This window comes from Calliopsis andreniformis, chromosome 8, assembly GCF_051401765.1.
Source record: "Calliopsis andreniformis isolate RMS-2024a chromosome 8, iyCalAndr_principal, whole genome shotgun sequence".
Lineage (NCBI taxonomy): Eukaryota > Metazoa > Arthropoda > Insecta > Hymenoptera > Andrenidae > Calliopsis > Calliopsis andreniformis.
Genome location: NC_135069.1, coordinates 11,342,670 through 11,355,479, shown reverse-complemented (window position 1 = coordinate 11,355,479; position 12,810 = coordinate 11,342,670). Strand labels below are relative to the sequence as shown.

Genomic DNA, 12,810 nt, shown 5'->3' with positions numbered 1-12,810 from the left:
AGACAAACCCTACGTGTTAAAAGACAAGCGCAAATTCCGAGGAATACAGTCAAAAGTGGACAGTGGTTGGAAGAGTAGAGTTCACGACCTTTAGATTTGTTTATCAGTCATAAAGATTGCGCCCTGGGGGACGTGTTGACAAACACAACGTAGAAGCATGTACGAAGATGCAGTTGCCTTATCTTTGACATAAATTCAACATGCTGAAATCTTCAGCTGCCAAATCTTGGCCTATACTTGAGAGAAACGACTGTTATTATCTCATAAACGAATATCGTCAGACGTACGATTTAGAAACATGAATGGGCGATAAGTAGTGTTCAGAACAGAATAGATGATAGCCTTGAATAGATCAATAGACTATAGTCAATGACTGCCTAAGGTTATGCAGCAAGGAGCAGGAGCAAGTCCGACCAGCGCGAGATCGGGTCCCATCGAACACTGCCCTCTTTTTTCGCCGCTCCTTTTTAACGTGAAGAGACTGATGTTACAAAAGCACCAAAATACGATGCCAATAAATTCAATTTATGTTTAGCTATAAAACCTTTCAAATCTCTGATCTCACGCAAGATTTGGGTATGACCACAAACACGCCTGCAAAGCAAACATATTTTCTGAGCTCTGTCTGTCCTCTGGGTTTTGTCTCTCCTCTCTCTTCTCATCCTCTTCTAGGAAAGCCGTTTTACGGAGGAATTTGTTTAACCGTTTATAAAGAAAGGTGCAAGCACCACCGCGGGGTGTAGATGTCGAACCTATGGGGATGGGTCTGGCCAGGGATGGGGTCCACTTCTTGAGCAACCTTTTCGAATGCAAGAAGTCCGGCAGGTAGGCTCGTTAGCGAGCAGGTAGGTAGGTAGAGGCGAGTCAGGGTAGGTGTATAATGCTGACTGTAATCCGTGTGTCTGTATTCATATACCGGGTGTTCTGATAACTCTAAATCTAACAAGCACCATAAAATGTATAGTTATACCTTTTCTCTACATAAAAAAAAAGTTCAAGCTTTGGTATCGGCCTAGAATAGTTTATAGCCTTTCTGAATCACTTAAATTTACATTTCTCCTAATAAATTGTTATATTGTCCTGTGGTTTCTCTGCTCCTACAGTTGTAAAAAATATGAAAATAATATTTGTCAACTATGCAATGTGAAAGTATCTTTTTAAGAAGTTACTCTTGTACTAATTTTATACGAAATAACTTTTAGTTTCTATCAAAATGTAAATATAAAACAAAAAAGATAATAACTGATTTTCGTATATTTTTATGTAATCTGTAGATACATAATCTCTATCATGATACCACTACATTTAATTTAAAATAAAATTAAGCCATTAAAAATTGTTACATTACAAAATTACTTTTCTCCCAATAATTTATTTTTATTCTTAGTTGCATTAACTAATATTAACTACAAACACAAAACGCTAAACGAGCTTGGTGCATGTAAAGTAACAAGACGCAATGGTAATTTATAAAACAATAATTTTGCTAAAATATGAATAGATATTAAATAGATTTTTATATACAAACAAAGTTATCGCTCCTTACTTTAATAACAGATGAGCAAACTATAAACTCCTATCCAATAAATAATAAAGTAAAATACATTTCTAAAAACTGCTACAAAAACAATCACTTGAAATTATACCCCTTCTTTTATTACCAATAATTATACTAATTTCTCGCACGCTGTCTTATCCTCTCATTCCAAGTATCACATTAGAAACGCGGTAACGAGTTTATTCGAAACGAATTCCTAGCAGCATCGTTAAATCAGAGATCATCCGTGGTTCCACCGCTATAGGATGATAGAGGACTACGACCAATATCCCTCCCCCGTCTCCTCCATATTGCACCGGAAGTTCCACGCATCCCGTCTACCGAGCAAGCTATCTATATCCAAGAATATTACGCTGACACCCGGTATACGGTGCAGAGCGTAAGAAATGGGTGGGTTAACTCCGCGAGGAGGCGAAGCAAGAAAAGGAAGCGAGCTGAAAGGGCGAGCGAGATTCGAGCGAAGGAATGAGAGATGGAGAACGTGGGGCCAAGAGAGAACTACGAGACAGGCGTGAAGAGGAGGATAAGGGAGGGCAAAGGGGGAGAGGAGGGAAAGAGGAAAGGATGGAGGAAGGGAAGGGTGAGAGAGGAGAAAAGAGAGATAGAGAGGGAGAGAGAGAGAGACGGGGAGAACTTGCTTGGGTGCCATGTGCATTGGTGAGCAGATATACACCGTAAGGTTCGGAGGGAAGGTATTCGGGCAAGTTCAGGGTGATGCAGCAGCGACTCCTTCCTCTCTCCCTCTGCCGTCGCTCGCTCACACTATTCCAGTCACTCACTAATTTTCTATCGCGCACATATTCTTCCGTCCTTCTCGTCCTCACCAACTAACCTACTCTCAATTTCTGTCCTTCTCCCCCCGACTAACCGACTCTTCTGTCAATTTCTCTCCCTCTTCTTTTCTTCTTTCTGGCTAAAAGCCGTCCCTCCTTCTCGCTCGCCTCACCATCCTCTCCCTCTGTCTCTATCACCGTCTCGTTTTCTCTCTTCCTGTGTCGACCCGCGCGAACCCACCTCCTGCTCTTTCCGCCTCACGGCTCCTTGCTGGTATCAGGGCTGCTCGTTTCGTCTCGTTTCGTTTCGTTTTTCTCCTCCGAGGATAAGCCTACGGTACGCTTGAGGCGATCTAGGCGCCCAACCGCCTACACGCGAACTCGTCAATTACTTCGCACAACGAGACACATCGTTTATGGTTCTGCTCTCGGTTCTTCGCTCCTTCTCTTTCCTCTTCTCCCGCGGCTCCTTCCACGCATCGGTCGAGGCCCCGTCCCCCGTCCCTCCGCCGTGGTCAGGTTGCATACGATATTTGCGGCGAAGTCTAATCCGCAGGCGAAGGTAGTTTTCAAGTAGCGACAAAGTGTATATCGCGGCAGCGAGGGCGCTTTCGCGGAACCAAGGCTGCTGCTAGGGGAGCCGGGGCTCGGCTCAAGTCAGAAAATTTCGCTGTATTTGCAGGCTCGCGGTATTGGAAAACCGGGTACCGCCCATTTGGAACATGTTGCGACACAATGCTCGCAGTCGCGAATTTTTCTGTTCCTTTCTGCGCCTGGGGTTTGGGGGGAAATGCACAACTGTGGGCGGATACTGTTACGTGTAATGGGAAAAGAAATTTGTGAAATGTGGATTATTGGTTATGGTATTAATAAATGTTTTTCTTCGAACTCGTGTACCTAACAATTATTTGCTCGAATAAACCTCGTGTAAAAAAAAATAGAGTTTTAAATAGCGATCGATACAGATTTGGATTACCAATTTTTCAAACTAATTTTTAATTTATGTATTTTAATTAGCATTATGTATATGCAGTAAATATAACTTTGCATTATTGAAAGAAATTTCAGAAAGCAAACATTTTGCATGTTATGCATATACATAGGTACATATCACACTAATGTAAAGGTGAGAGAAATAATGAAGTGTTATTCGCGATCTTATCAATATTTATGAATACTCGATTGAGTACATATGTAACAAATTTACAAAATTAATTTTCCTGAAAGTGGAACTTCTGATAAAGGAGTTTTACTTTAGCAGTCGCTAATTGTGGTAATAAAAATTTGAATTTGTATTTGCACTTATCGAGTTTGCTAATTTACTAGTTAAATGTATATCTGTAATTATAGAACAAACTGCATCCACTAATGATCTAAATGTGTATATGATACTTTAACAGTTATTCAAGGGTAATAAGTATCTTTTTACGTACAATAGATAACTATACTAATACAACGTTTTAGGAATGTAATTTTAGAACAGAACAGTCTGATATTCCAAAAATTTGTATCTTTATATAACACAGTTCTTTAGGTAAAATTAACAGAAAATTCACTCTTCTATTTAATAAACTTTTGCACTTACTACAAGCTTTACAGCGCGCTTTATAAGAGAAAGGTCCTCTTCAATACACTTACAATATACAAATGTACACATAGCGATATGAAATATGTAAATATTAGAATTACTTGTATCATATTAGAAAAAAATATAGTTAATTGATACATGTGTGAAACTGATGCAATTTACTTTGTTCGCCTCAATCGAAAACCCTTTATGTATTCATATTCATATTTCAGAATATGTACATAGTTCAGATGATTGAGTCAAATGGAATTCTCGAGTTAGCGCTCATTTTTTACTTTGAATGAATGATTCATGGAAGTCATGTCTACGTTTTTTGTTTACTTGGAGTAAGTAATCCGTTATCCACATACAGTCAATGAGTCGTGGCTTACGGTAATAATTATTCACAATCAATTATTTCTTACTAAGATTTCTAATTTATATGCTCATATAATACATTTATAAGGACATTTTTATTTTATAAAGATATTAATAAGATTTAATTTTTAATTTTAATTAAAATTAAAAAATTTAAAAAGATTTTAAGATTAATAAGACTTTATTCGAACTGGACATTATCCATCGAATTCAATTGAAACAATTTCTGAATATTGTAAATAAATTGCAGACTTAAATTTGAACCCCTTTTCGCCAGAATACATCAATAATTTATTTATAAAACATACTTCTATAACAGTCTTAAGAAAAATATGAACGTTCTATTTCTAAATAGCAACTCCTCCATACACCAATGTCCAATAATGGAGTCTACTACCTTCGTCGAATATACGAGTTTTATTTTGCCTAATTTCACAAAAAGAAGACTGGTTTCCTCGAATCGTCTGTTTGCTAAAATACGTAATTTATCATTGTATTTTATATCGTCGCTGTAAATTAGTTATAAAAGTTAGAAGTAAATCTTACTTCTCAAAATTTATTTCCGCATTTAACGATAAAAAATAAATACTTAAATAAACCCTACACAAATAATGATTGGACAAGTGTTCAGCACAATTTGTATTTAAAACACACGCTAAACTTGAGTAGCATATTTAGTTGAAAACTGTAGAGTAGATATTTGATCCTATATGAATGGCGTAATTTATTAAAAAGAAAAGATCTATGCTAGATAAACCTCCAAAGTTTCACGAGAGTTGACAACCACCCAGGTAGAGTCTATTTATTAGTTTACCTCTCCTCATCGAAAAGTTCAAGCGAAAATTCAATAGAGCGTAAAACAATTCTCTATTTTTTCCGGTCAAGTGATTTTGAGTAGACCTGATTTCATGTTCGATTTACCCGTGACATATTACATTAATTAAGAAAACCATCTACTAAATACACACGTATCAAAATTACCTACATCAACACATAATTAGAAGGAAATACTGATGTCCTTGAGTGACTTTAAATTCTAATTTTCTGTAAGATAACTACATTTATAATTATGTAGATACATACTACATATTTCATAACACTCGTGAAGATTACTACTGAAGAATAAAGTTAATAATAATAATAATAATACTTGAATTACTACTATCCAGAAGTTCACTATTTTTGTAAGTTGCTTATGATTATGAAGAGTTCTTGTGGAAAGTAGCAGAAGTGTTAACATTGAAAAACTTTCTTTTTTGGTAAAAAATGATAGTATGCACCACATATATTTTCCTAACAAAAAACAAAAACACAAGACCACTTTATTTTTAAAGTAACTACAAATTCACAAATTTCGTGGAAAGTCGCCAGAAATATTGCTCTGTTATTTTCATTTTTAATACCTATTTTTAAAAATTTCCCTTAGTAAACTCAAAAAGCTGAGACACTATTAAAAATTATTAGGTAAATATAAAACGTCCTTTCATTGAACGTGTGATATCATGTCATGGCGAACACTAGTTACTATCATCGACGTTTGTCCCAAATATGTACATGAAACAAAGTGTAAAATAGATGTATGCAGCGTTTACTCGAAGAACGCTTACAACTCGAGACAGGTGACGATATCTCATCGTGACGTGATACCATTTGTGAAGCCCATTCATTCATTGGCCTGCCGCCATTCATTTATTTAACGTAGCTTCTTTCGAATATTCCTAATAACTTGTAGAGAATCGTGATGTAAAACTGTGTTCAACGAGGGAACACCTTTACATATGCATGTAGAAGCTTAGAGATTTATTTCACTGACGATGGAGAGTATTCTCAAAAAAGTAGAATTTTCTTTGACAAATAACATTTCACAACATCGAATACGCTCAAGAACCACCTCCTCTTTGGTGTCGGTGTTTGACAAGACACGTCTACACTGGTGCACAGTAGCCTGCACTGTTTGTAACACAACATGACAGGCTAGTACACTGTATAAATATACTTGGTCATTGTTACGTCTAACGAGGTATGCCGAATGATTACTTAGCAGTTACAGTAGTGGTCAGCAGTTAGACTGTTGTATCGAAAGTGTAGCAGAACAAGTAGTTTGATGAATCTCAGTAACTGTAAAGTGGAGCTAATAATGTGGTATTTATTTAGTCGGTTACTCTTGTTAACTAATCAGGGGATAGTAAATGAAGAGAAATGATAAAAAAGATGTGTATAGATATGCAACCATAGTAACATCACTAACAAATTGATTGTTTGTATAAAACTGTTAAATCATTAGCAATTTTTATTTCCCTTTTCTGGGACAATTTTTAAGAAGCGTCAGTTATTGTGGCAATGTATACATATGTCGACAATAGATGTAACTTTTCAATATGTCTATGAATACTTCAATATAGAAAACTAGAAGCGTAACTATATCTTAACCCTTATGCTATGGTAAAAAGTTCAAAATTACAGATTTTTTTTTTTTTTTTTTGTTTAAAATCGACACATTTCAAGAATCGTTGTAAAATTTATATACTCACTGGAAGGATTAAATAAGGTGAAATAAAATCAGATATGTGTGATTGTTTTTAGATGGTTTAAAACAAAATTGCTTTCAGTCTCCTAGAATAAATCTGCAAAAGCTAGCCTCTGCCAAAACAGTTTTTGATCTTTTATTTCTTTAAATGTCTTAAAAGAATACGTATTTAATAACTTTTTTCATTTTAAAATAAAAAATAATTCTTAGTGATGTCTTCTGAAATGGAATTTATGCAAGAAGATGGTCTTGAATATCAAAGAATTTGTTATAAGTTTTCACTTTTTTCCACACTCTCTAATCACGTTATGTAGGTATATCGCGTGATAAAATGTTCTCACTGCAATAAGAATTTACATTTTTCCAAAAGGTTTATAAAATTCATCAATCAAGTTCAGGTCATTTGACAGGCTTCAATTAAACAGGCAATTTCTATTTACTATTAGAAATGATACATTAATAAAAAAATCGCCGAAATGTCGAATCCTCGACCTTCTTTTACACAGAAATTTACGTTAACTAAATCTAAAATTCTCACTGAACATTGCGCAAGGGTGAAAATGCACTTTGGAGAGGACGAATCACTCGATCGAAACGAGCAGAGTTTATCGACCTATCCACAGAAAACAAACCACGTTCCAATCATCGATCGTAGAAAAATCCGTAGACCCACAGAAGATGGGAGCATAACGGCGCAGGGTGTAATCAATGGAAAAAATAAGTGACGCATCGCGGGGCATTCAGAAGCAAGCTCTCGGTGGAAAACTAGTTTCAGTGAGCATAAAAAAGGGTCCAGTGAAGTAATTGATGCCAAGATTAATCCCACCTCAGCCTCCTCTAGCCTTCCTCGAAGCACCATAATTAACCACTTAAGCGATTACGATGGATCTCGACGTAACATTTTGCACGTCTTCCCGGACTGGTCGGCCGTTCAACAGCCCAGTCGCCCGGCCAACCACTGAGTGCAACGAATTCTGATCCGAGCATTATTTGCACGTAATTGTACGTCACAGAAAGTGATTTTCGTGTCGTGCTGAGCTGCCGCGTGTGGCTACCGTCCAGACAAGACAAATTATAATAATTTAACACTCCGCGGATTCGTTTACACTTTTATGAAACTGACAATACGAGGCTGCATTTCGAATAATCTCTGGTTTTCATCGAACAGAGCGTACGTGATTGTTCCACTCAAAATTCATTTTCCTAATAAAACTTGAAGATGAAACAAATGTTAACGGAATAGGATATTTCATACAAAATCAAATATATAAAGAAATAGTTTCGTTATGTTTTTTACACTTTTTCTAAGGGAATTTATTCAATGAGTAAAACTTAATTTCAATAAGATTCGGTATTTTCGAAATTGTATACGTAGGAAATAAATTCATTTAAGTTCTAAGTGATAAAATATACAGTGATTGAAGAATAAATAATGTAATTGTAACGTAATGGTATTTTCAATACAAATATTCTCTACTCTTGCGTGACAGACGAAGTTTCAGCTTACTGACCAACTGTTTGACCGTGACAATTAACTGTCGACAAAGCTATAATCAATTTAATTGTAGTCGTGCAATTGCTTATCGTTACTCAACTAGCATCTCAGCTATAAGCACATTTCGAAGGAAATTAGATCACAACGAATTGTTATTTAAGAATAAATAAATAAACAAAAAATGATTTTTCTGGTTTAAAGACGCATTTGGATACTTCAGTTTCACGTGACAGTCATTTCAAGGCGTTAGATAAGTTGTCAGATTTTATACAAGTTGTCCAACGTGTAATTCTCGTTAGTGTTTTGGCAGCGCGGTGACATTCTGTTGGGCGACGCAGCATCGATTTGTCAGTGACAAAATCTGTCAAGGAAGAACTCTTGGAGTACAGATTCGGTACTTCATTGTGTGTCGCCTAACGAGTTACAATTTGTTTCGAACTTGTCGCGCGAATAATAGCGTTTCATGAACTTTAATCAATTTCTCTTGGCGAAATCAGATTAACTTTCTCTGCAACTCCTCGCCGAGAATGCTTGCCACTTCTTTTAATCACACCAATTCGGTACACGATTACTTTCAACTACTGCAATTATTGTTACTTTTGCATTATAAAGTGCGAGGAAGATATACATACATATACACGAAATAAAAAAGATGCAAAAAAGTGGTTGCAAAAAGACAGAAAAATTGATCTTAAAAGAATCCGACTATATCTACTGCACAAAGTTTATAACGTAATTTAAAAGGAGGAACTTACAGTATTTGAAATTATACTTCAGTGAAACCAACTATAAAAGAGTTGCACTGAAGAGACTCTAGATTTATGACAAAGTTATCACCGCCTTATAGTTTTGACAATGTTTCAAAGAGAAACCAAATGAACTATTAGATCTGAAATGTCAGTTAACCCTTCAGATGCGGCGCGTTTCAAATGGAAATTGACCATTGTTTTCTTTTTTCAATGAACTCGCATAGATCACAGTGCGTAGGGCAAACAGAGAGCTGGCATACTGGACACCATGCATATACCATTCGCAAATGAGGCGCTGTTTATACAAGATGTTTCATTGATCTCTGATTTCGTTAGAAATCTTTCTGAAAATTTAATTGAATAAAACCGCTTTTATTGAGATTTTTAAGCTCGAGGAAACAAAGTAGGAAATTGGAATACTTTTTTCAATACTTCAATGTGTAATTTTATACACATTTTTAACGCTGATGGAATAAATAAACTAAATGACTGAAATGTCATAGAAAAATCGAGATTTTATATTTTACATAAATATTATCCGACTTTAATCTTAAAATTGAACTATTGGATACACTTTCATTTCGAACAGTATAATTTGAATGAATTATAATTTCAGTTTCGTCTACTTTGCAATTGATACTGATCACTGATAGACATTCAGAGATTGTGATCAATATTTTTTCAAACTGCATTTGTAATAAGTTACAAAAATTCAATTCGATCTTTTATTACGATTACTCGATTTTTTCGGAACACTTCGAATAGTATTATCAAAAACGACAGTGAGCACGTTAATCATGATTGTATGTTCTACAAATGTTGATGAATATATTATCATTAAAAATGCTTCCAACAGAAGTTCAAATTAATAAAGCTTTATCACTTTCTTAGATATTTTAGAGATTCCAGTTTCCATTGCCCTCAATTCTTCATAAATGACAAAAACCATAAATAACAATTCTTTTAAAAAATTATGATATACCGACAGCTACAATAAACTTTTAAAAAATAATTTATAACGAATGAATAAAACACTTCATCACTGAATCATTTCTGTCACTTCGATAACTGCTCTAACCTTGTTTTTTCGAACGTTTGTTTGTTTAATCCAATGATTAAATCATTAATTTTTGTTAAAAATACGAAAAGATCACTGTTTTCGCGAACTTCTTGTAACGTTATCACAACAGAAGAAAATGTCCCATATTTTCTAGAAACTTCAGGTAGCCTAAAATGCAACTAATTTTCAAAGAAAAATTTCTCTAAGTGGAGTTATTTTACGTTAACATTCCAAGCATTATGGCCTTCGATGTCACTGAATATTTTACAAATTTTAATTGTAACGACAGTTGAAGGTGCGATGGCGCAGTCGTTCCGACGGAAAAAGTTCGACGCGCGAGCGCGCATTTTTAACACACTTTTCACACAGTTTGAAATGTTTGTCGGGTCACAAAACACATTGCTCCCAGCAAGTATCACACTTTGCGCGAAAACGTACGCGTATTAAATCTGAGGAGACGATTCAACTGCAGGTTTACACTTTCCATTGGAGAGCAATCAGAAATTAAAAAATACATCAACGCTCCATTCCTAGCGATGCAATGCAATAAACGATAACACAATAGCGATAATCTCATTTTCGATCGCTGCCGGAACGATATTACTGATCACAGATACTGACGCGAGTCGTTTAAATTATCATCAGGACATAAGAGCAATTTGCCACGAGTAGATTACGTTACAAGATCGTAAGATAACCACCTACAATGACGTTAATTTATATGAATCACGACTGCCCCCTCGCGACACGCATAAAATATCATAACACGTTATCAGATTTCATAGTTGACCAACGATAAACGTCCGACGGGGAAGTATTACGTCCGCTGACTTTCTCATCTCATCACCAGCACCGAACCAATCGAACACCTTAAGCTGAGCTTTCCGAAATACTGACGTATCGTTATCGACACGAAATTGTATCGAATTCTAAGAAACCACTGGAGGCTAAACACGTATCTTTCAGAAGCCATATTGTCACCAACCGGCTCTGTGATGACAGAGATCCATATTTATTTGCAATTCTACGTACACTTCAGCCCGAAAATAGAACTTTTATAATATTCTAAAGCGACCTATACACTCTGAGCTCTAGGTGTCACGAAAGTTTTCATAAAAGTCTCACGATCGGCGCACCTACGCGTTACTGATTACTAATTCTTGATACCAATCTACATACATTGTAGCCTGCATCACGAGACCTGAGTTGGTGTGTGCATCACACATGTTTTGGACGTGTGTGGGCCGCTTAACAGATTACGCTCGGTTCATCCGCGTCACGATACCGCATTTTGCGAGCTACTGGAACCGCGATGCGTGAAGAGAGCACAGTGTTGCCTTGATACAAGTTCAATAATACACTCGTGTTTCCTTCACTTTACCTGGTCCTTACCCTTGACAATATAGACGTAAAGACGAATTTACGGTTTTTTACTTTAAGACACGCATCAATGATGATTCATCCGTAGTGAATGTGAAAGATGAAAGCTAGTATTTACACCAGTTCAATATTCAAGGGAAAGAAAAGTATACAAAGAGCATTTGTGATTTTTCTGAAAAGAAGATTCGTGAAAGATTAACGTGGCGGTTTATTGATATCTTTAGCCTTGTTTCAGTGAATAAAAACAAAGAGACTCTGTCAAAAAGTTGTCAGGTTAATTGGCAGGTTTAATCGAATCAGTATGTTTATACGCACACGTACCAGGACTGTACAAATTTGACTTTAATAAGTTGCTAGAACTGATCTTCGCACAAATTATCTCAATGAAAACAAATAGATCAAAAAAGGAAATATTCCTTCTTTAAAGTTCAATAGTTGAATTCATTTCATTAGTTCTCAAATAAAATCTGAATAACTAACTGTAGCTATTCACTTGTTTCTGGGCACGTTTAAACTTGTCACTATTATTTGACTACGAATCATCCATATACTTCATCAAAAGTAGAGACCAGGTTTACTTCATTCACTGTTCATTTTGTATGAAATGTAGACGAAAACAATCTTTAGTCTTTGCACTTTTCACTGTGCTTGAATTATCCGCGATGCGTATAAAAAATGTAAGTCTGAATTTGCCTTCAATTACCAGAATACACATAAATTTTAGAAACGAAATTCTATTCTATGTATTCTCCCAATTAGACCCGGCACGCATGACCAACAATCGGTGAACACTAATTACGTCGGTTCTAATAGCACAACGAATTCTGATAAGACTACACATAGAATTAACAAAAAAGAAAAATTCATTGCGTCTATTAAGGCTGGTACAGACTGAGATACAATCTTTGGACATTTCCTATATCGACTGTCTTCTCATCCATTAGATATAAAGAGGATTACTGTTGCCGCCATGTGTTTCCACCGATTATATCCCGCCTGTATCACCATTTGGAACAGAGAGAAAACAATCATTAACCGATCGTCGGCCGTGCGCGTCCAGCCTTAATTGTATTTGCGAGACAATACTGTAGCGATCGAAGGAAAGAGCTTCGCAGATACCGTAGATAGTCTTTCGTCCCTAGGATCGAGAAAGGAATGAAGGGGAAGTGACTTACCGAAAACGGGATTGAGATCGGATCTCGCAGAGGTCTTGCCCGTCGTCGCGTAACTTCCACCGGCGAGCGAGCCTTTTTCCTGTAACACACGTGCACGCACTTTTAATGCCTAGGTCCCTAGGCTGGCACTAACGACGAGGTAAATAAA

At 36.1% G+C, this 12,810-nt stretch overlaps 1 protein-coding gene across 3 annotated transcripts in view; it reads right to left on the bottom strand.

Annotated features, from left to right (window-relative positions):
* The window catches only part of LOC143182635 (protein pangolin, isoforms A/H/I/S), a 206,252-nt gene that overhangs the window by 192,174 nt on the left and 1,268 nt on the right, over positions 1-12,810 (bottom strand). For all 3 annotated transcript variants that reach the window (XM_076383781.1, XM_076383780.1, XM_076383779.1), the window contains exon 2: positions 12,663-12,741. In XM_076383781.1, coding sequence (XP_076239896.1) covers positions 12,663-12,741 — 79 coding nt within the window. The remainder of the gene's footprint in view (positions 1-12,662; positions 12,742-12,810) is intronic.